This window comes from Geotrypetes seraphini, chromosome 2, assembly GCF_902459505.1.
Source record: "Geotrypetes seraphini chromosome 2, aGeoSer1.1, whole genome shotgun sequence".
Classification (NCBI taxonomy): Eukaryota; Metazoa; Chordata; class Amphibia; order Gymnophiona; family Dermophiidae; genus Geotrypetes; species Geotrypetes seraphini.
Window position 1 is genome coordinate 332058759 of NC_047085.1, and position 20616 is coordinate 332079374.

The 20616-nt window shown below is 45.7% G+C and overlaps 1 protein-coding gene across 5 annotated transcripts in view; it reads right to left on the reverse strand.

Moving 5' to 3' along the window:
- ELMO1 (engulfment and cell motility 1) overlaps window positions 1–20616 on the reverse strand; it is a 668619-nt gene that overhangs the window by 483133 nt on the left and 164870 nt on the right. For 4 of the 5 annotated variants that reach the window (XM_033930218.1, XM_033930220.1, XM_033930222.1 and 1 more), the window contains one exon: window positions 7148–7198. The exons of the other annotated variant lie outside the window; for it this stretch is intronic. In XM_033930218.1, the coding sequence (XP_033786109.1) occupies window positions 7148–7198 (51 nt within the window). The remainder of the gene's footprint in view (window positions 1–7147; window positions 7199–20616) is intronic. 5 annotated transcript variants of the gene reach the window in all.

The following is a 20616-nucleotide window of genomic DNA, read 5'->3' on the forward strand; positions in this document are numbered from 1 at the left end:
GATTCTTGAGGACTTGAGCATAAATAGTAAATTTATCAACTTATGAGTTATATTTGCATTGTATTTAATATCTATGCTATTATTGCTTTCTGTACAAGTGTAATACTTGAAATTTAAATTGAAAATCAATAAAGATTTAAGTAATTAAATAAATAAATAATTATATCTGTATGAGATAGAACGGCACAAACTAGGTCTAAGAAACACATTAACTTGTTTCCCTGAGTCACCCTGAAAATCAAATGTGCAGAGACCTTGAGGATAGGATTGAGACCATCCACTTTGCTTAAGAAGTTCTGGTTCCCTTCCCTTTTTTCTTAAGTATTTTCTGTTTACTAAACATTTTTAGAAACTAATCTTTCTTGATAATTCTCTATATTCCCTTATTGGCCTAACTTAATCATTGTAAACCGAGTCGAGCTTTCCTGGATTGAAGTCTCGGTATACAAAACTAAGCATTAGATTAGATTAGATTAGAACACTAGCGTTTCATCTAAACACACAAAAAATGCACCACGATCAGATATGGAAGCCATAAGAACAGAAATACTGGGTCAGATCAATGGCCCATCTAGCAGTATCCTGTTTCCACAGTGGCCAATCCAGGTCAAAAGAACCTGCAAAAGCTCAAATAGTAGCAAGATTCAGTTCTACCAATCCCCAGGTAAGAGGTGGCTTCCCCCATGTCTGTTTCAATAGCAGACACACCCACATTTCTCAAGTTGCTAGTTTATGTCACAGTATTCTCAGCAAGAGATGCCAGACAGGTGAGAGAAGGGGGGAATACCTCTATTCTCAATCTTTCAAAAGAGCCAACAGAAGCTCTCTAATCTTGGCAGTAGGAGGAGTCCACACAGTGTGCATGATAGCCTCCCAGTTGGCATGACATTAAAAGCGAAGTAGCTCCCTGTACCTTGAAACCTCTGAAAGATTCAGTAAACTGTTATAATTTCCTATTTATACTCTAGCTTCCATTTACTTCTTGGAAGCATATTAATTCATTTTGGGATTTAATTATTGCTTTAATCAGATTCACCCAAGCAGTACACAGCAGGTACAAATATTAAATATCAGAGTTTAAAAATTCTGGAAGTTCCACCATTATGGAAAAGAAATAAGACAAAGAAAAAAAGATACATTAGAAAAACTAGTCAGAAAAAAACGCAAAGCGGGAAGGCAACACAGACTGATGAAGTTCAGTCAGAAAAGTACTCTGCTCTGCAGAAATCGAAGAACTGAGGAACCGCAAACCTAGATTGAGTGGGATGGCACTCGCGCATGTGCGGTTTGGGCAGTCGAAATTTCTAAAAACTTAAAGTGGCGATAAAAACACTTTTAATACTGTTCTTACCGGGGCTCCATGGATGACGTCACCCACATGTGAGAATATGCTGCCTGCTTGTCCTGGGATAACTCATGGTAGTATAAACTATGCCATTATCTTCCACCTTTAAAGTTTACACATGCTCATCATCTCCACAGTAAACATAAAATACATTTCCCATCCCCTTAGGCATTAGGGGCCTGATTCTATACATGAGGGCAAATTCTATAAGAAGCACCCAAAAGTTAGGCGCCAATATAGGCACCTTTCAGCGCGATTCAAGTGAAATTGGGTGCTGTTTAGTGAATCACGCTGAGCGGAACCTATTTTGGAGGCGCCCATTAAATAGGCCAGCACTAGGCACAACTAAAAGTTAGGCGCCCATGCGAGCGTTTAAGCACGCTTAAGAGCAGTGATTCTATAAGAAAGCGCCTAACACGTAGCCACGCCCACACCTAACATGCCTAGCCCTTATATTTTTGAAGGCCACCTAAATTTTTGGAGGCGCCTTGTTACAGAATCGCACGTCCAAAAAGTGCTCAGTGCTCCTCAATCACGCCAAAATTTTCACACAAAAAAAACAAAAGCAAAAATTTGAAAAATAAAATCCACAACACAAATTTTTGCTTTTGTTTTTTTTTGCGTGGAAATTTTGGAGTGATTGAGGAGCACTGAGCACTTTTTGGACTTGAAGCAGAAGCCCGGGACTTTATGACAACTCCAGCAGAGATAAGTGCCCCCCTTTTTTATGTTTACTTAGAGCTTTCGCTTTTTTGAGCTTTAGTTGTTATATTGGTAGGAAGGGAGGAGTGCTATGATGGATTTAAGCCTGAACTGGTAGAGTCCCGTGCTCTTCATGCCTTGAAGTTCGTATTGGCTTTCACTGAGCACTATTAATTAATTGATTACATATTTTAAAATATTTTTTAGAATATTAGATTTTCTCTTTTTGAAGAAGGTGACTTAACAGATGCTATCATTTTTCGTGGCATATACAAAATCTGGCTCTAGGTAGCTAACGTGAAAATTATCACACACCAACTGTTAAGGTACATATATCATGTTAGCTGTAAGTTTGAACCTACAGTGTCAGTATGCAGTAATTCCCATATTAACTGCTTATGCACCTTAGTAAATACCGTGTTTCTCCGAAAATAAGCCCTAGCCCAAAAATAAGCCCTAGTTGAAGCGCTGGATTCGCCAGCAGCAGCGCTCCCCCCTCCCCCCTCCTGTGTAGCCGAAACCGCTGACCCTTCCATCTCTCCCACCCATCCGAACCCCATTGACCGTAAGATCAATATACCTTCTTCCAAACGGCAGTGTCAGCAGCAATCTAATCAGGCTGTTTCACATCAGCAATGCAGCACACAGAACACCCCGACGGAAGAAGGCTGCACAGCTGCCTGATTAGATTGCTGCTGATGCTGCCATTTGGAAGAAGGTATATTGGTGGTGCAATCGGCGGGATTCGGATGGGAGGGAGAGATGCAAGGGTCAGCAGGGGTTTGGCTGCGCGGTGGGGGGAGGGGAGGGAGGGATAGAAAGATGCTGCATGGGGGATGGGAGGAAGGGAGTGATTGAAGCTGTGCAAGGGTTCTGCTCCACAAGGGAAGAGATGGGAGGGAGGGATAGAAAGATGCTGTGCAAAGGTTCTGCTGCACGGGGGGATGGGAGGGAAGGATAGAAAGATGCTACAGAGGGAAGGCACAAGGGGATAGGTGAGAGGGGAGGAAAAATGCTGCACATGTGGGGGAGAGAAAGGAAAGAGGAAAAATTGGGGTGGAGGAGAGGATGAGAGGGATGATCATTGTACATGAAAAAAAAAGACCAACCCCCAAAATAAGACCTAGTGTGTTTTTTGGGCCCAAAATTTATATTACAGTGTCTTATTATGGGGGAAACACAGTAGACCCTTGCATGGGTGTGTGCAAATATGTATATATGAGGGTCATTTCATAAATAATGCACACTATTTTTTTAAAAATTACATGTTTTATTTTTTTTTTTTTTTTTCAAGTATTTCTTTACAATCCTTCAATATAGACTCCCTGCTTTGCAATGACCAAGTCCCAACGTCTGGGAAGCTTCATTATTCCATCCAAGACACCATTTTAGTTCAGTTGCAGAACGGCTCAGGTACCGGCGGAAGAAAGCTCTTCCAGAGATGCAAAATGATGTCAATGCACAGGTTGTTTCAACTTTGGAAAAAGGTCAAAATCTAGTGGTCTCATTTCTGGACTGTAGGGAACATGAGTTAACACCTTCCAGCTGTATTCATGTAGTTTTTCAATGACATTCCTTAAGTGCGGGCGAGCGTTATCATGAAGAATGAATGGCCCAGCCAAGAGCAACTGAGGTCAGGTTCTGTGCATTTTTTGCAAAAAAATCATGATAATACACTGCTGTGACACTTCTTCCACATGGAACTTTGTCTGTGATGATGATGCCTTCATGACCAAAAGCAAAAATCAACATTTGTTTGACTTTTGATTGAGTTCATCGAAATTTTTTTGGTCGTGGGGAAGATGGAGCTCTCCACTCGTCATTGAAAAACTATGCGAATATGGCTGGGAGGTGTTACCTCATGCTCCCTACAGTCCAGACATGAGTCCACCAGACTTCGACCTTTTTCCAAAGTTGAAACAACCTATGCGTGGACATCATTTTGTATCTCTGCAAGAGCTTTCTTCCGCCAGTACCCGAGCCATTCGGCAACTGAACAAAACAGTGTCTTGGATGGAATAATGAAGCTTCCTGGACATAGGGACTCAGTTACTACAAAGCAGGGAGACTATATTGAAGGATTGTAAAGAAATTATTGAAAAAAAATAAAACATGTAAATTAAAAAAAAAAATAGTGTGCATTATTTATGAAATGACCCTCTTATATGCACTCACATTTATAATATACATGCTAACATTTTACATTCTTAAAAATGTTGTTTTTGAACTGTTAACTGTGTTTATAGTTCTACTCCTCATCTCTTCTCACTCTTCTACAAATCAATTGTCTTCCTGTCTCCAATTACTAACCGGCTTTCAACTGAAGCAGACTGTAAATGGCTTTCACACTAGCAAACCAGACTGCATTCAGTCATTAACCTCCAGCCATTAAATGAACCTCAGGAATTAGTTGCTTCTGCTTTGAACCCAGAACTCTCTCCCTCTACCTCCTTTCTTTTTGGGACAAACACTTATAAAAAGTAGGCAGCATATTATTGTGTGAACTCTACAATTCTGAGTCTACTTTTGAGGAATACTTCCTTGACAAAGAAACTACCGTATATACTCGAATATAAGTCGAGACCCCCCTTTTCCAAAAAGGAGGGAAAAATGGTTGACTCAAATATAAGTCGGGTGGCTTAATATTCAAGTGTCCTGCCCCGTCAGGCTCTGCACCCAGCCCCCTTCCTTCCTCCCCTCCCCTGTCAGGCTCTGCACCCAGCACCCTTCCATCCTCCCCTCCCCTGTCAGGCTTTGCGCCCAGCACCCTTCCATCCTCCCCTCCCCTGTCAGGCTCTGCACCCAGCACTCTTCCTTCCTTCCCTCCCGTCAGGCTCTGCACCCAGCACCCTTCCATCCTCCCCTCCCCTGTCAGGCTCTGCACCCAGCACCCTTCTTTCCTCCCTTGTCAGGCTCTGCACCAGCACCCTTCCTTCCTTTCCCCATCAGACTTTGCACCCTCCCTCCTTCCCCTCCCAGGCTCTGCCCCCGCCTCCCTCCCTGCCCTAGCTTCATACGGTACCTCATCTTGGTGATCTGCGGTGGAGGTGCATCGGGCAGAAGCGAACTTTCTAAGTTCCTGCCCTGCTGCTAACCAGCTGCCACGAGTTCCTTCGGCCACTGAGCGACACGAGCAGGAGCACGATTTGGCGCTGCTGCATGGTACTAAGAGACATCCTTACTGGCTTCCATTCAAGAAGGCACTACCCAAACTCAGTCAACCTAGAAAAGCTATCATCTGGCATATTTAAAATAGCTGAAACAACTAGGAGTGAACCAACACCCATTGAACCTGTATGAAGACATATCATAAACACAAAAAAATAAAACTAACGCTTGCAACTTCTCCTCCCCCTGGTTTACAGTCTCACAAGAATTTACAGGAGCCATTCAGGAAGCCGCCTAGCACCAAGCAGCAACACGGGAAGCACACTCCTGCTTGGTACAGCTGAATTGTCAGAACTCGCAACAGTGGCCAGTGAGCAGTAGGGCAGGAGTGCTCCTGCCCGCTACACCTTTGGACCACCAGGGATTCCAGGTACACGGGTCATATGGAAGGCACGGCAGCATGCAGGATATCGACAGAGAGGAGGTACAATGGACAGGGCAGGGAGAGGGGACAGGGTGCAGAGCCTGGCAGGGAGGGAAGGGGGCTGAATGCAAAGCTTGGCAGGGAGGGGTGGGAAGGGGGCTGGGTTCAGAGCCTGACAGGGGAGACAGGGATGGGGCACTTGGTGCCGATCCTGGCAGGGCAGGACACTTGAATATTAAGCCACTCATCTTATATTCAAGTCAACCATTTCCTTTTTTGGAAGAAAAATGGGGGTCTCTACAACAAGTACAAAATGCCACCATCCGACTCCTGAAGAACCTTCACATATGAGACTCGATCTCCCCAGTGCTGTGCACTGCCCACTGGCTGCCAATTGACAAATAATGTATATTCAAAGGCCTAGTAATGGCCTACAAACTCCTCCACCTTGAGACTGCACAAAAAAAGATTGTACTCTCACTACCTACCATGCTTCTGGAACAAACTACCTACCCTCATAAGATCATCAGAAGGTCTACTGAACTTCAGGAAGACAATAAAAACCCACTTCTTCCTTAAACCCTCTGAGTGCGCACCTACCCAAATTCCCAAACCTTACAAAGAAAAGCACCAGCCCTCTGCTGTCACAAATCTCAAACTGTTGCACTTAATGTCCATCCCATATCCACACACTAGGTTCTACCATGTTAAGTGCCATACTGTCAAGTTATACTAGGATAGCCATGATGTATACTGTCTGCCATGTTATATTTATTTATTTCTATATATTTCTATTATTTATTTATTTCATTTTCTATATCGTTCTCCCAGGAGAGCTCAGAACGGTTTTATATGAATTTATTCAGGTACTCAAGCATTATTCACTGTCTGTCCCGGCGGGCTCACAATCTAGCCCATAAACAAAGCATGGCAACCATTCATCCATAAGAAATTCATGGGAAAAAGGACTGGGGCCGAGAACAAATGCCTTCTCCCTCCAGCTAAAGTTTCCACCTTCCTTTTTTTGTCTGTCAGAATTCAAAAATAGTGACCACAGACTGCCTCGCAAAAATTTAAAATTGGGTCCAACAGACATTCCAGGCAGCCAAAATTCAAATTTCCTGCCACATTTCAAATCTGTGACCAACAAACCTTCTCGCCATATTTCAAACCTGTGACCAATGAACTTTCCTGCCACATTTCAAATCTGTGACCAATGAACTTTCCCGCAAAAATTCAAATTCATAACCAACAGACCTATCTGTTCTCAATCAGGTCAGTCAACCCACTATATATAAAGACAAATGGCAGACCTTGCAGCATACCCTGAAGAAAGCCACAGCATGATGGCTGAAATGTCAGTTCTACCTGCCCAGACACAGCAAGACCCGGAAAACAGCAACACCCGGAAAACAGCAACAATCATGATGCCAACCAACATCACAAATCTATCTTTTTTTAATATACTTTTTGTTTTAATGGTATGGAGGAACTTTAGATATTATTTCATCCCATCAATATAGGTGCTGTTGAAAAAATTACAAGCATGAAAAAAATTAGCAACTTACTGGTGATGTTGTTAGTCGAAGAATAGCACCATTTTTTATTTCATTACGATTCTGAAAAGAAAAAGGTTAGAAGGTTTGAGGAATGTTACTGAAAATACCCTTCTCCACATATACTATATTCCCTCCCTCTCATTTTAAATATTTCCACTGAAAAAACATAACTAAAGAATATCCAGGTGTATACAGAGATTATTTACTTGGCTTTCACTTTAGTAGTAGGGCACATCATAATGCTTCTCACTCTCCTGCCAGGGATCTGCTCCATTTGTTTTAAAATGCATAGTATAAAAGTTCAATTTTATAAAACCCAGGACCATGTAAAGCTGAAGACTTCCAGTGAATCTGGGATCCTGAAAATCACATTTTATGTTGAAACAATTTTTATTGATTACAAAAATACAAACCACAATAGAATACAAACTAGGAAACAGAACATACCGTAGTCCCATACCCCACAACCCCAGCTTCCCACAACAGCCGAAATCAATATTTAAAGTACCTCCCCAAGGAACTTGGACTCTTACAGTCCCAAGGGTAAGAGATAACAATATGGAAGCCTAAGAAAGACAAACAGAAAATTTAAAAAAAGGAAAAAAAGAAAGAAAAAGTTATGTTGTGCCATATTCCGAAAATCACATTTTAAGATCCAAACTGGCAACAAACCAAAACAAGGGGAAAAAACCCAAGGTCCAACTGTCTGCAGTGAAAAACAATCCAGAACAAACAAACCAAAAAACTGCAGACTTTGTACACGATGCAGGCAGACTTTATTATGACAAATGAATCTTTGATTAAAAACCTTTTACCAGGTGAGGGACCCAACACGGTCCATGTTTCGGACTAACCTTCATCAGGGGTCCGATGAGTAACACTCTGGCGGTTTTTTCAGCGTGTTACTCATCGGACCCCTGACGAAGGTTAGTCCGAAACACGGACCGTGTTGGGTCCCTCACCTGGTAAAAGGTTTTTAATCAAAGATTCATTTGTCATAATAAAGTCTGCCTGCATCGTGTACAAAGTCTGCAGTTTTTTGGTTTGTTTGTTCAAGATCCAAACTGGCAACACCAGAACCTCTTCCTCCTACTTCATTCCCACCCTGCTCTATTTCTGTCACTCAGCACTGGTGGAAAAGAAGGGCAGACTCTGAGACAGGAATGACAGCAGCCCAAAACCTGCATAATTGTTCAGCTAGCTCAGGAAACCCTTATTTTTTTAATTCAGATTTTATACCTCAAATATTTAAGGCAAATAGTCTCTGGAGCCCACCTCTCACTCAGAAAATGAGGGCAGCCATACAAGTGCTGCACAAAAGAGATTTACAAGTATGACACCTATATCTATAAAATGGAAAATATACCTTAAAACTACATAATAATAATAATAATAATAACAGCTTATATACCGCAATACCGTGAAGTTCTATGCGGTTTACAAAGATTAAGCAAAGGTACAAATTGATTGACTTTAAGAGGGGAGGAAGAAAGAGGGTTAATAGATCAGGAAATCCATTTTTGAGGAGAGAGCGATCAATAGAACAAGTTAATCGCTATAGAGGGAAGAGAGAAGAGAGGATCAGTTGTCTAGATACTTTAGGAACAGGTGTGTTTTCAGACGTTTCCTAAATTCCTCATAAGTAGTGGGCGAAAGCAATTGTTCTAGGTCTTTACCCCATGATGCTGCTTGGTGCGAGAGAAGATGTTCATGGTGTTTTTTCAGTTTACAACCTCTCACTGGGGGGGGGGGAAACGAAGTTGGAATGTGAGCTTCTCTTGTGCCTGTTGGCTGAGAAGACGAAAAGGTCAGTTATATATTTAGGGGCAAGTCCGTGTAGTGCTTTGAAGCAGTAGTAGGCAAATTTAAACTTTACCCGCGCCTCCATTGGCAGCCAATGCAGCTGTCGGTAGTAGGGTGTCACGTGGTCAAACTTCCTCAGCCCAAAGATCAGTTTGACCGCTGCATTTTGCATCAGTTGTAAATGCTGCATGTTCTTTTGGGAAATTGCTAAATAGGCGATGTTACAGTAGTCAAGTAGACTCAGTACGAGGGATTAGACTAGGGTTCTGAATGCCACTGTATCGAAATAAGCTTTAATGGATCTGAGTTTCCAGAGAGTGAAAAATCCCTTTCTGATCAAGGAGTCCACCTGGTCTCTCATGGTTAGGCACTGATCCAAAGTTACACCTAGTATCTTTATGGTAGGTTGGATAGGGTAATTAAGATTATTGATACATAGTGGTGATTTAGTGTCAAGCGGATGTGGCGAAGCAACAAAGAAAGTTGTCTTTTCTGAATTAAGTTTGAGCCTAAAGGTTGTCATCCAGTGCTCCATCACGTTTATGGCTTCTGAAGCTTTAGGAATATTTTCAGAGATAGAATTAACGAATGGGATGATGATCGTAAAATCATCTGCATAACTAAATAGTTTTATCCCTAACTGGGTTAGCTGCTTGCCTAGTGAGGACATGTAGACGTTGAAGAGCAGATCACCTAATCAATGATCCTGGTGAATACAGGGAAACAAAGTTGAAGGCCTAAACCAAAAGAAGTAAATCTTTTTTGCCTAGCATTTTCTTACAGTATTTAAAGTTAAAAAGCAACTAGTTGCTCCATATCATTTGACATATGTGAGGTGCTACACAAAAGTCCGGGGAATTCAATTGTAAAAAAAAAAAATAGCTTACCGAACCTGTTTCCACCGTCTGCTTCGAAGTAGTCCTCTTGAGAATGCATACAACGATCCCAGCGTTTTACCCATGAATCCATGCATCTATGGAAGACATCTTGAGTGAGTGTCTTGAGGACCTCCTGCGATTCTGCCTGAATCTCTTCAATCATGTTAAAACGGCGCCCTTTAAGTCATAATTTCATTTTGGGGAATAGAAAAAAAAATCACAGGAGGCAAGGTCAGGTGAATAGGCAGGGTGCGTAATCACTGTAATGTTTCTGGAAGTCAGGAATTGTTGAACGAGTGATGTGTGAGCGGGCCTTCTGTTCATCGGTTAGCAGTCTTGGCACAAATTTTGCAGAAATGCGTCTCATGTTCAATTCGTCTGAAAAATTTGTTGAACTGTCCCTTATGACTCTCCTACTATCTCACAAACATCGTGGATAGTTTGCCTATGATTTGCAAGGATAGTCTCACAAACTTTTGCTATGGTTTCCAGTGTTGTGCTTGTTGACAGTCGTCCGAAACAGTCATCGTTGTGAACAGATGTTCATCCATCCTTGAAGCGTTTGTACCAAAGAAAGGTTTTGCTTTGGCACATGGCATTATTTCCAAAGGCTTTCTGGTGCATTCGATGGGTTTCTGCAGCAGTTTTTTAAAGTTTGAAACAAAATTTGATGCAAATTCTTTGCTCAGTAAAATCTGTCATTATCAAAATCCGCCAAGTTACTAAAACACAACTTTACAAAATCGCGCAGAACAAAACAACGCGATCACACAGCTGCACACCCATTAGCACACTGATTCACAAAGCACACTGCTAGACACCTCTAGTGGCGAAAGGGCATACTATATCCAGTTTGCGCGCGCTGTTCACATTTCCTGAACTTTTGGGTAGCACCTCGTATCCTGCATGCCAAGAAAGCAGATTTGTCTGCATTAGCAAACAGAATCCAATTATATCTTCTGTGCTATAGACGTGGAAAAAGGGATTTGAAAGATATCATGCTAAGTCACAATATTCCTCTTATTTGCCTTTTGTAAAATAATGTTAGGATAATAACTTGTAATGTAAACTTGTACTGAAATTATGGCCCAATTCCTCCTGCCACCCCCCCCAAGCACTACCCACCCAAAGCATCCCTGGCAACCCCCCTTCCAAGACCCCACCCACCCACCTGAAGACCCCACTTGGCATCTCCCCTAACTGGAAGACCAGCCCTCCACTCCCCCATACCTCTTAAAAAGAAGGTCCATCTAGAGGGAGGCATACACCCTCTGGGCAGCAGGCCTGCCACTGCAAAATTGCAGACCGTCCCCTTCCTGGTGCATACTGGGAGTGGCCTTAGGGATCTGGCCAGTCAGAGTCTTAGGCTACTCCCAGTGCATTCCAGAATGCACTGGGAAGGAGGCCTAAGACTCTAGTTGGCCCAGGTTCCTAAAGTCCCTCCTATGCAAGGGGCCTTAGATTCCTGGGCCAATCAGGGCCTTAGGCCCCTCTCCGGTGCATCCCAGGATGCACTCGGAAGGGGAAGGTGCACCATTCTAAAGAGGCGAGCCTGCTGGCTATAGGAAGTAAGCATCCCTCTGACCGGCCATCAGATTAAGGTATGAGGAGCGTTCGGGGGGGGGGGGGGGAAATCGGGGTAGCAGGGGAATCTTGGGGTGTCATGGAATGTGGGGTGGAGTCAGGGAGTGTTTGGGGGGCTTTGGGGGATAATGGTGCCAGCAGCAGGATGGAGTGAGCATTGCTCCTGCTGGGGGATGTCTTGGGGGGTGTCGTCAGGAGAAATTGGGCACTCTTCCTGCTACAGACATTTAGGGGGAGGGCTTCTGGGGTTCCGTCAGGAAGAAATGGGCATCCCTTCTACCTGTCGAGTTCATGTGAAGGACAGGTTCTCTGCTGTGGACACTAATCTGATTGTAGCAGGGAGATTCCCTTACCACGATTGGCTCAGCAGCCGCGTCTATTTGAAATGTAGACCAGAATTTTGCTGGCCTATATTTCAGGCACCTATCGTGGCCCTAGAGAGACACCTAGGGCCTCCTAAGCTCATCTAAGGTTACTTCCAGGCGAAACAACACCCACGCCTAGCCTTGGGCAAGCTTAAGCAGCCCTATGCATCTTCCTAGGCTGGCGAAAATGCCTACAATCTAGGTGACCTGCCTTGGGGGGGTGTTTTTTTTTTTTTTAAGTGTGTCCTAATTGACTGGTTACACAGTGTTAGGATGCCTACCGCTGCCTACAATCGGGACGCCATTTATAGAACTTGCCCCTGAATATCCAACTTACCAAATTTTCAAAACAGAACAAAAATAAAATCATCTAGCGAAGCTTGATTTCTGACTGTGCTCCTTGGCTACAGTTATTTTCTCTGTTCATCCATAAAGTATATATGGATTCCGTTCACTTGCTACTAATGTGAAACATATTCCCCAGGGATATTCTGCAATTCACTATACTGCAATGGCTCACTGGCTTTTTTTCCTTTAATTTCTATATAGATATCTTGAGGGGGGGGGGGAAGGTCAACTAAGATGAAACACATTCAGGTTTGCATACCATTTATTGTTAATGTGTTTTGAAGTGAACTTTTTCACAACCAATTTGGGTACTTTGAAGTAAATTACCAGAACGTGGTTTGTGAATATTGATTGAATCCAGATGGTTTTATGAAAATCTACATTTAGATAAAATAAAAAGTGAGCCATGTCTATGTGGTGAATTGTTAGAAGTCCAGGGATGCCACAGTGTTTCAGATCATCGGTAAGTTAATCAAATATAATTATTCTGCTACTACTTCCGTGGCACAATTTGAGAGGGAAAAAATAGACTTACCCCCTCTTCTACGAAACTGCGCTAGCAGTTTCTAGCGCGGGGAGCCACGCTGAATGGCCCACGCTGCTCCCAATGCTCATAGAGTTCATATGAGCATCGGGAGCTGCGCACAGCATTCAGCACGGCTCCCGGAGCCACGGGTAACCGCAGGAATGGGGAGGAAAAATGATTGGTTGCTGCGGGTATGGGGACAAGGCCATTCTCCACCCCATGGAGCGGTGAATGGCCTTGTTCCCGCAGTAAAGTATCTGCTGTGTTGCCTCCCTTCCCACCCCTCCCCGTCAGCAGCCCTCCTTGCAATCGCGCATCCAGCAGTCCCCTCGCAATCACGACACTCACTCTCTCCCGATTGCTGGCGGCAAAAAAAAAACCCCATTAACAAACCTGCAACTCTCCTGGGCTGTGTCGGCCCCTTTGTGACTCCCGGGGCAGGCCTACGAGCTTCTGGTTGGAGAAGTCCTGCCTGCATGAAGCTTCGAAGGGGCTGACAGAGGCAACGCCGGTGTTAGGGCAGACAGGGCAGCTTCTGCTACCCTCTCTCCCTCCTCCCCACTTCCCTTCAGCGTCTGTTCCCCTCTCTCTCCCCTCCCCACTTCCATCCAGTGTCTGCTCCTCCCTCTCTCTCCCCTTCAGAATCTATTCATCTCTCTCTCCCCTTCTCACTTCCCTTCAGTGTCAGTTCCCCTCTCCCCTCCCCCTTCTCTCGGGCCATCTCCCTCCCTTCCCCTCACCTTCATGGTCGCTTTTCAGAGTTTTCTCTTTCTGAGGTGTCCAGACACAGCAACTGTTCTCACAAGTCCTGCACAGCTGCCCCAAAGCTTCTCCTCTGACGTGAGCCACCCAGGCGGAAACAGAAAGGTGAATCAGAGGAGAGGTTTTGGGGCAGTCGCGTGAGAACAGTTGCCACATCAGGAGATGTGAGAACAGTTGCCACATCAGGACACCTCAGAAAGAGAAAACTCTAAAAAGTGTCCGCGAAGGTTAGGGGAAGGGAGGGAGATGGCCTGAGGGGAAGAGGTTGAGTGGTGCTGAAGGGAAGCAGAGAAAGAAGGGGGACGGGAGAGGGGAACAGACACTAAAGGGAAGTGAGAAGGGGAGAGAGAGGAGCAGATTCTGAAGGGGAGCGAGAGGGAGGAGCAGATGCTGGATGGAAATGGAGAGGAGGGAGAGAGGGTAGCAGATGCTGGATAGAAGGGGTGAGAGAGGGGAACAGATGCTTGAAGGAAGTGGGGAGGAGGGAAAGGGGATCAGACACTGGATGGGAGGGGAGAGAGAGATGGAAATAGACACTGGATGGGAGAGGGGAGAGAGGATCAGACTTTGGAAGGAAGTGGAGAGGAAAGAGAGAAAACACATACTGGATGGAAGGAAAGGATAAAGAAAAAAAAGGGCACATGCTGGATTGGAAGAAGAGGATAGAGTTAGTGAGATACTGGAAGGGGTGAGGGAAAAAGGTAGCAAGCTGTAGGTAGACACAATGAAAGAGAAACTGAGGACTGGAAAGTAAGAAAGTAGACAAGAGGTAGAAAACAAATTGAGAAGGAAGAGCAGAAAAGAAAAGGAAGGGAAAGGAAAGGGAGAGGAGACAGAGATACCAGAGCATTGGAGGAGGGGGAGGAGGGGGAGGAGACAGATACCAGATTTGAAGGGAGGAAAGGAGGAAAGAGATGTTAAAAACACCAGGGGGAGGGAGGGAGAGATGGACAGGATCTCTAACTAAGGTACTACACCCACCAGCCTTAAATATATTGATTCATTCATTGATTATCACTAAACTCGACTACTGTAATTCTCCTTACATAAATCTGCCACAAAAAGAAATAAGGTGTCTACAAATAATACAAAACACAGCAATAAAAATCATCACAAATTCAAAAAAATTTGATCATGTCTCCCCCTTTTGAAACTTGCACACTGGCTACCGATACAACATAGAATTACCTTCAAACTGGCACTATTAACTTTCAAAATCCGCGAAGCGAAACAACCATTCTTCTTAGATAAGCTTCTCATTCCTTATACACATTAAGATCTCTTAGATCGGCTATCAAAATCTTTTGACCATCCCCTCCTTAAAAATAATCAGTACAAGAAGAGCAGAAATTTTCTCAGTAACTGCACTATAAATTTGGGATAACCTGCCGTCTTTTATCAGAGCTGAAACACGGTTAGATAAATTTAAAAGCTCTCTTAAAAGTTTCCTGTTTAATGACGCGTTCGAGAGCTGAAGCAAACGGCAAACACTGGGCCCTTTCCCAGAATTAATTAACTTCTCCACAGTGATAACCTAGCATTTTTAGGCTATTATCTTACCCTTTCTTTTGTTTTTGCCCTTATATAGTTTCTCTCCTATTTCAATTGTAGTTATACCCTCCTTCCTTTTGGTTTCTGTAAGTGATAGTCTTGTCTTAGTCCAGTATGACCTATGTATTTTAACCCTGATTTTAATTGTAAATCACTTAGAAACTTGTATAAGCGTTTAATCAAATTTTAAATAAAACTTGGAAAGGAAGAGACAAGAGATGCCAGAACATGGGGGGAGCGGAGGGAAGCAGATGGGTGCCAGACCAATGGGGGGGAGGGAGAGGGAGAGATGGAAAGGAGAGGCAGATAGTTTCTGGTAGAGGTATAGAAATACAGCAGATGCCATATGGAAGAGGTACAGAGAAAGCAGACAGTGGATGGAAGGAAGAGAATGACGAACAGATGAGGAAAGCAGAAACCAGACAACAAAGGTAGAAAAAAAATTTATATTTCTATTCTTTGCTTTAGGACAGGGGTAGGGAACTCTGGTCCTCAAGAGCCGTATTCCAATCGGGTTTTCAGGATTTCCCCAATGAATATGCATGAGATCTATGTGCATGCACTGCTTTCAATGCATATTCATTGGGGAAATCCTGAAAACCCGACTGGAATACGGCTCTCGAGGACCGGAATTCCCTACCCCTGCTTTAGGATAAAGTAGTATTATAGCTGTGTTGACAGATGTTTATAAACAAAGCCCTGCCAACTGAAGATCTTTTTCTCTAGTTCGGCAGCCAGAACTCTGATTTCTAAAATGACAATTGTAAAGAATATTATTTCTTTTTATACTTTAATATAATAAGTTTGTGCGGATGGGATTAGATGGTTTGCGGGAACGGGGTGGGGATGGGGACCGAGTTCGAAGGGATGGGGAGGGGACTGAGTTCACAGGGCTGGGGCGGAGATGGGGACCGAGTTTGCAGGGATGGGGCAGAGATGGGGACTGAGTTCGCAGGGATGGGGCAGAAATGTTCAAGGATGGAGCAGAGATGGGGACCGAGTTCGTAGGGATGGGGCGGAGATGCGTAAGGATGGGGCAGAGATAGGGACTGAATTCATAGGGATGGAGCAGAGATGCGCAGGGATGTGGCAGAGATGGCTTCAATGGCTGGGAGGGTGTAGATGGGCTGGAGTAAGTCTTAACAGAGATTTCGGCAGTTGGAACCCAAGCTCAGTAGCGGGTAAAGCTTTGTATTCTTGCCCAGAAATAGCTAAGAAGAAAAAATTAATAAATTTAAATTGAATCAGGTTGGGCAGACTGGATGGACCATTCGGGTCTTTATCTGCCGTCATCTACTATGTTACTATGTAGATGGGGACTGAGTTCTTAGAGATGGGGCAGAGATGGGAACCGACTTCATAGGGATGGGGCAGAGATGGAGACTGAGTTCTTAGGGATTGGGCGGAGATGGGGGCCGGGTTCGTAGGGATGGGGCAGAGATGCGCAAGGATGGGGAAGAGATGGGGACCGAGTTCGTAGGGATGGGGCGGAGACGGGGATAAATTTTTTCTCCGTGTGAAATGGCCTCCTCCCTCTAATTCAAGCAGAAATGTCTATCCTTAGGTTTAAAACTTCTGAAAAAAAACACCCACATTTTACCTTGGCTATCCAATCAAAAGATTTTGACTAGCTTGAGAATTTATCTGGTAGATTATTTTATGAATGGTTGCTATAGTTTGAATGGTGTCCTCTTTCCTATCCACTATATGGAGTTCCTGTTCATGTTTTGCATTTGTTTTATATATTAGATTGTATACCTCCTAGATATAATGTGGTAGTATAGGCAGTATAGCACAGTTACTTACCGTAACAGGTGTTATCCAGGGACAGCAGGCAGATATTCTTAACGCATGGGTGACGTCACCGACGGAGCCCCGGTACGGACACTTTTAACTAGAAAGTTCTAGTTGGCCGCACCGCGCATGCGTGAGTGCCTTCCCGCCCGACGGAGGAGAGCGTGGTTCCCAGTTAAGATAAGCCAGCTAAGAAGCCAACCCGGGGAGGTGGGAGGGACGTAAGAATATCTGCCTGCTGTCCCTGGATAACACCTGTTACGGTAAGTAACTGTGCTTTATCCCAGGACAAGCAGGCAGCATATTCTTAACGCATGAGTGACCTCTAAGCTAACAGAGAGGGAGGAGGGATGGTTGGCCATTAGGAAAATAAATTATGTAACACAGATTGGCCGAAGTGTCCATCCCGTCTGGAGAAGGTATCCAGACAGTAGTGAGTAATGAACGTGTGAACTGAGGACCAAGTGGCAGCCTTGCAGATTTCCTCGATGGGCGTGGAACGGAGGAAAGCCACAGAAGCAGCCATAGCTCTGACCCTGTGGGCCGTGTCAGCACCTTCCAGTGAGAGACCGGCCCGAGCATAACAGAACGCAATGCAGGCAGCAAGCCAGTTGGAGAGCGTCCGTTTAGAGACAGGGCGACCTAGACGGTTGGGGTCGAAGGACAAAAAGAGCTGAGGGGACGAGCGGTGAGCCCTGGTACGGTCAAGGTAGTATGCAAGGGCACGCTTACAGTCCAGCGTGTGCCACGCCTGTTCTCCAGGATGAGAATGGGGCTTAGGGAAAAAGACAGGCAACACAATGGATTGGTTGAGGTGGAAGTCCGAGACCACTTTGGGAAGGAATTTAGGATGGGTACGCAGAACCACCTTGTCATGGTGAAAAACAGTGAAAGGTGGGTCGGCAACCAGTGCATGCAACTCACTAACCCTCCTGGCAGAGGTGATGGCAATGAGGAAAAGCACCTTCCAAGTCAGAAATTTGAATGAAGCAGTGGCAAGTGGTTCAAACGGAGGTTTCATGAGGGCTGATAAAACCACATTCAGGTCCCAGACGGCTGGGGGAGGCTTCAGAGGTGGTTTGACATTGAAGAGGCCCCGCATGAACCTGGAAACCAGGGGATGAGCCGTGAGAGGTTTTCCGTGGATAGGCTCATGAAACGCAGTGATGGCACTGAGGTGGACTCTGATTGAGGTGGATTTGAGGCCAGCATCGGATAGAGAGAGCAAATAGTCCAGTACAGTTTCCACCGCTAATGAGGTGGGATCGTGGTGATGCAGTAGACACCAAGAGGAGAACCTGGTCCACTTCTGATGGTAACATTGGAGGGTGGCCGGTTTCCTGGAGGCATCCAAAATGCGACGGACAGGCTGAGACAGATTCTCTAGGGAGGTCAGCCCGAGAGAAACCAAGCTGTCAGGTGGAGCGAGGACAGATTGGGATGTAGTAGAGACTGATGCTGCTGCGTAAGTAGAGTAGGAAACACAGGAAGAGGAATGGGCTCCCTGGAGCTGAGCTGGAGCAGGAGGGAGAACCAGTGTTGGCGAGGCCACCGAGGAGCGATGAGAATCATGGTGGCTCTGTCCCTGCGGAGTTTGAATAGCGTCCGCAACATCAGAGGCAGTGGAGGAAAGGCATAGAGGAACTGATCCATCCAGTCGAACAGGAACGCATCCGGGGCCAGACGATGAGGAGAGAAGAGTCTGAAGCAGAACTGGGGCAGCTGATGGTTGTGAGGAACTGCAAAGAGGTCCACCTGAGGAGTGCCCCAGAGAGCAAAGATGGAGTGGAGTGTGGGAGGATCCAGGGTCCACTCGTGAGGTTGAAGGATGTGGCTGAGATTGTCGGCCAGGGAGTTCTGTTCGCCCTGGATATAGACAGCCTTGAGAAAGAGACTGCGGGCCGTGGCCCCGGTCCAGATGCGGATGGCCTCCTGACAGAGGAGGGGAGATCCGGTGCCGCCTTGCTTGTTTATGTAGTACATGGCGACTTGGTTGTCTGTGCACAGGAGAAGAACCTGAGGGTAGAGAATGTGCTGGAAGGCCTTGAGAGCATAGAACATGGCCCTGAGTTCGAGGAAGTTGATGTGATGCTGACGCTCCTGATGGGTCCAGAGTCCCTGGGTGCGCAGATCTCCCAGGTGAGCTCCCCATGCATAGGGGGAGGCATTTGTGGTTATGACCATGGAGTGAGGGGGTAGATGAAAGAGTAGACCCCTGGAAAGATTGGAGGAGTTCAACCACCATTGAAGAGATTGCTGAAGAGACGATGTCACAGAGATGGGATGAGAAAGAGGATCCGTGGTCTGTGACCATTGGTTGGCCAGAGTCCATTGAGGTGTCCTGAGGTGGAGTCGCGCCAGAGGAAGCACATGGCCCGTCGAGGCCATGTGGCCCAAGAGGACCATCATTTGTCGAGCTGGAATGGAGCGACGAAGGAGCACCTGACGGCAGAGATGGAGCAGGGTCCGTTGAAGGTCTGAGGGGAGAAACGCCCTCATCAGAGTGGTGTCGAGGACGGCTCCAATAAACTGCAGTCGCTGTGTGGGAAGCAGATGCGACTTGAGGTAGTTGATCTCGAACTCCAGGAGGTGGAGGAAGGAGATGGTGTGCTGAGTGGCTTGTAGCACAAGAGGAGACGTAGGTGCTTTCACTAACCAATCGTCCAAGTAGGGGAACACCTGGAGGTTGTGGGACCTGAGAAAGGCCGCCACCACAATGAGGCACTTGGTGAACACCCTGGGTGATGATGCGAGGCCAAAGGGTAGCACTTTGTACTGGTAGTGAAGGTGCTGAACCTGAAATCGAAGGTAGCGACGTGAAGACAGATGGATTGGAATGTGAGTGTAGGCCTCTTTGAGGTCTAGGGAACATAGCCAGTCGTGATGAGAGAGAAGAGGGTAAAGCGTGGCAAGGGAAAGCATTCTGAACTTTTCCTTGACCAGACACTTGTTGAGGTTCCGGAGATCGAGGATGGGACGGAGGTCTCCTGTCTTTTTGGGAACCAGGAAGTAGCCGGAGTAGAATCCCTGACCCCTTTGGTCTGGGGGTACCTCTTCGATGGCATTGAGAAGAAGGAGGGATTGGACCTCCCGCAGGAGGAGGAGGGATTGGGAGGAGTGAGAAACAGACTCTATGGGAGGATTGTCTGGTGGAAGAGTCTAGAAGTTGAGAGAGTAGCCGTGGCGAATGATGTTGAGGACCCACAGGTCTGATGTGATGACCTCCCAACGGTTGAGGAAGAGTTGTAGGCGTCCTCCGATTGGCTGAGGAAGAGGCAATGATGGTGGGAGACTGGCTATGCCCTGGAGAAAAGAGTCAAAAGGGCTGAGATGGTTTTGACTGAGGGAGAGGCTTGGCAGGTTGGTGAGACTGTGAGCGAGCCTGAGTTTGGTGCTGCTGACGAGGCCGGCGAGGCTGTTGTTGAGGCGGGTTGAGAGGTCTGGCCGAGAACCTGCATTGGTAGGAAGACTGCTGTCTGTAGGGGCGAGCTGGTGGAGTCTTCTTCTTAGGTTTGATCAGGGTATCCCACCTGGTCTCGTGTGCCGAGAGTTTCTGGGTAGTTGAGTCCAGGGATTCCCCAAAGAGTTCATCACCAAGACAAGGTGCGTTAGCCAGGCGGTCTTGGTGATTAATGTCGAGGTCAGAAACTCTCAGCCAGGCCAAGCGCCTCATGGCAACAGCCATGGCAGATGCTCGAGAGGTCAGCTCAAAAGAGTCATAAATGGAGCGCACCATAAATTTCCGGAGTTGGAGCAAACTGGAAATTTGTTGTTGAAAAACCGGGACCTTACGCTCAGGGATGTACTTTTGTAAGGAGGAGAGTTGTTGCACCAAATGCTTCATGTAGTGGAAGGTGTAATTATTAG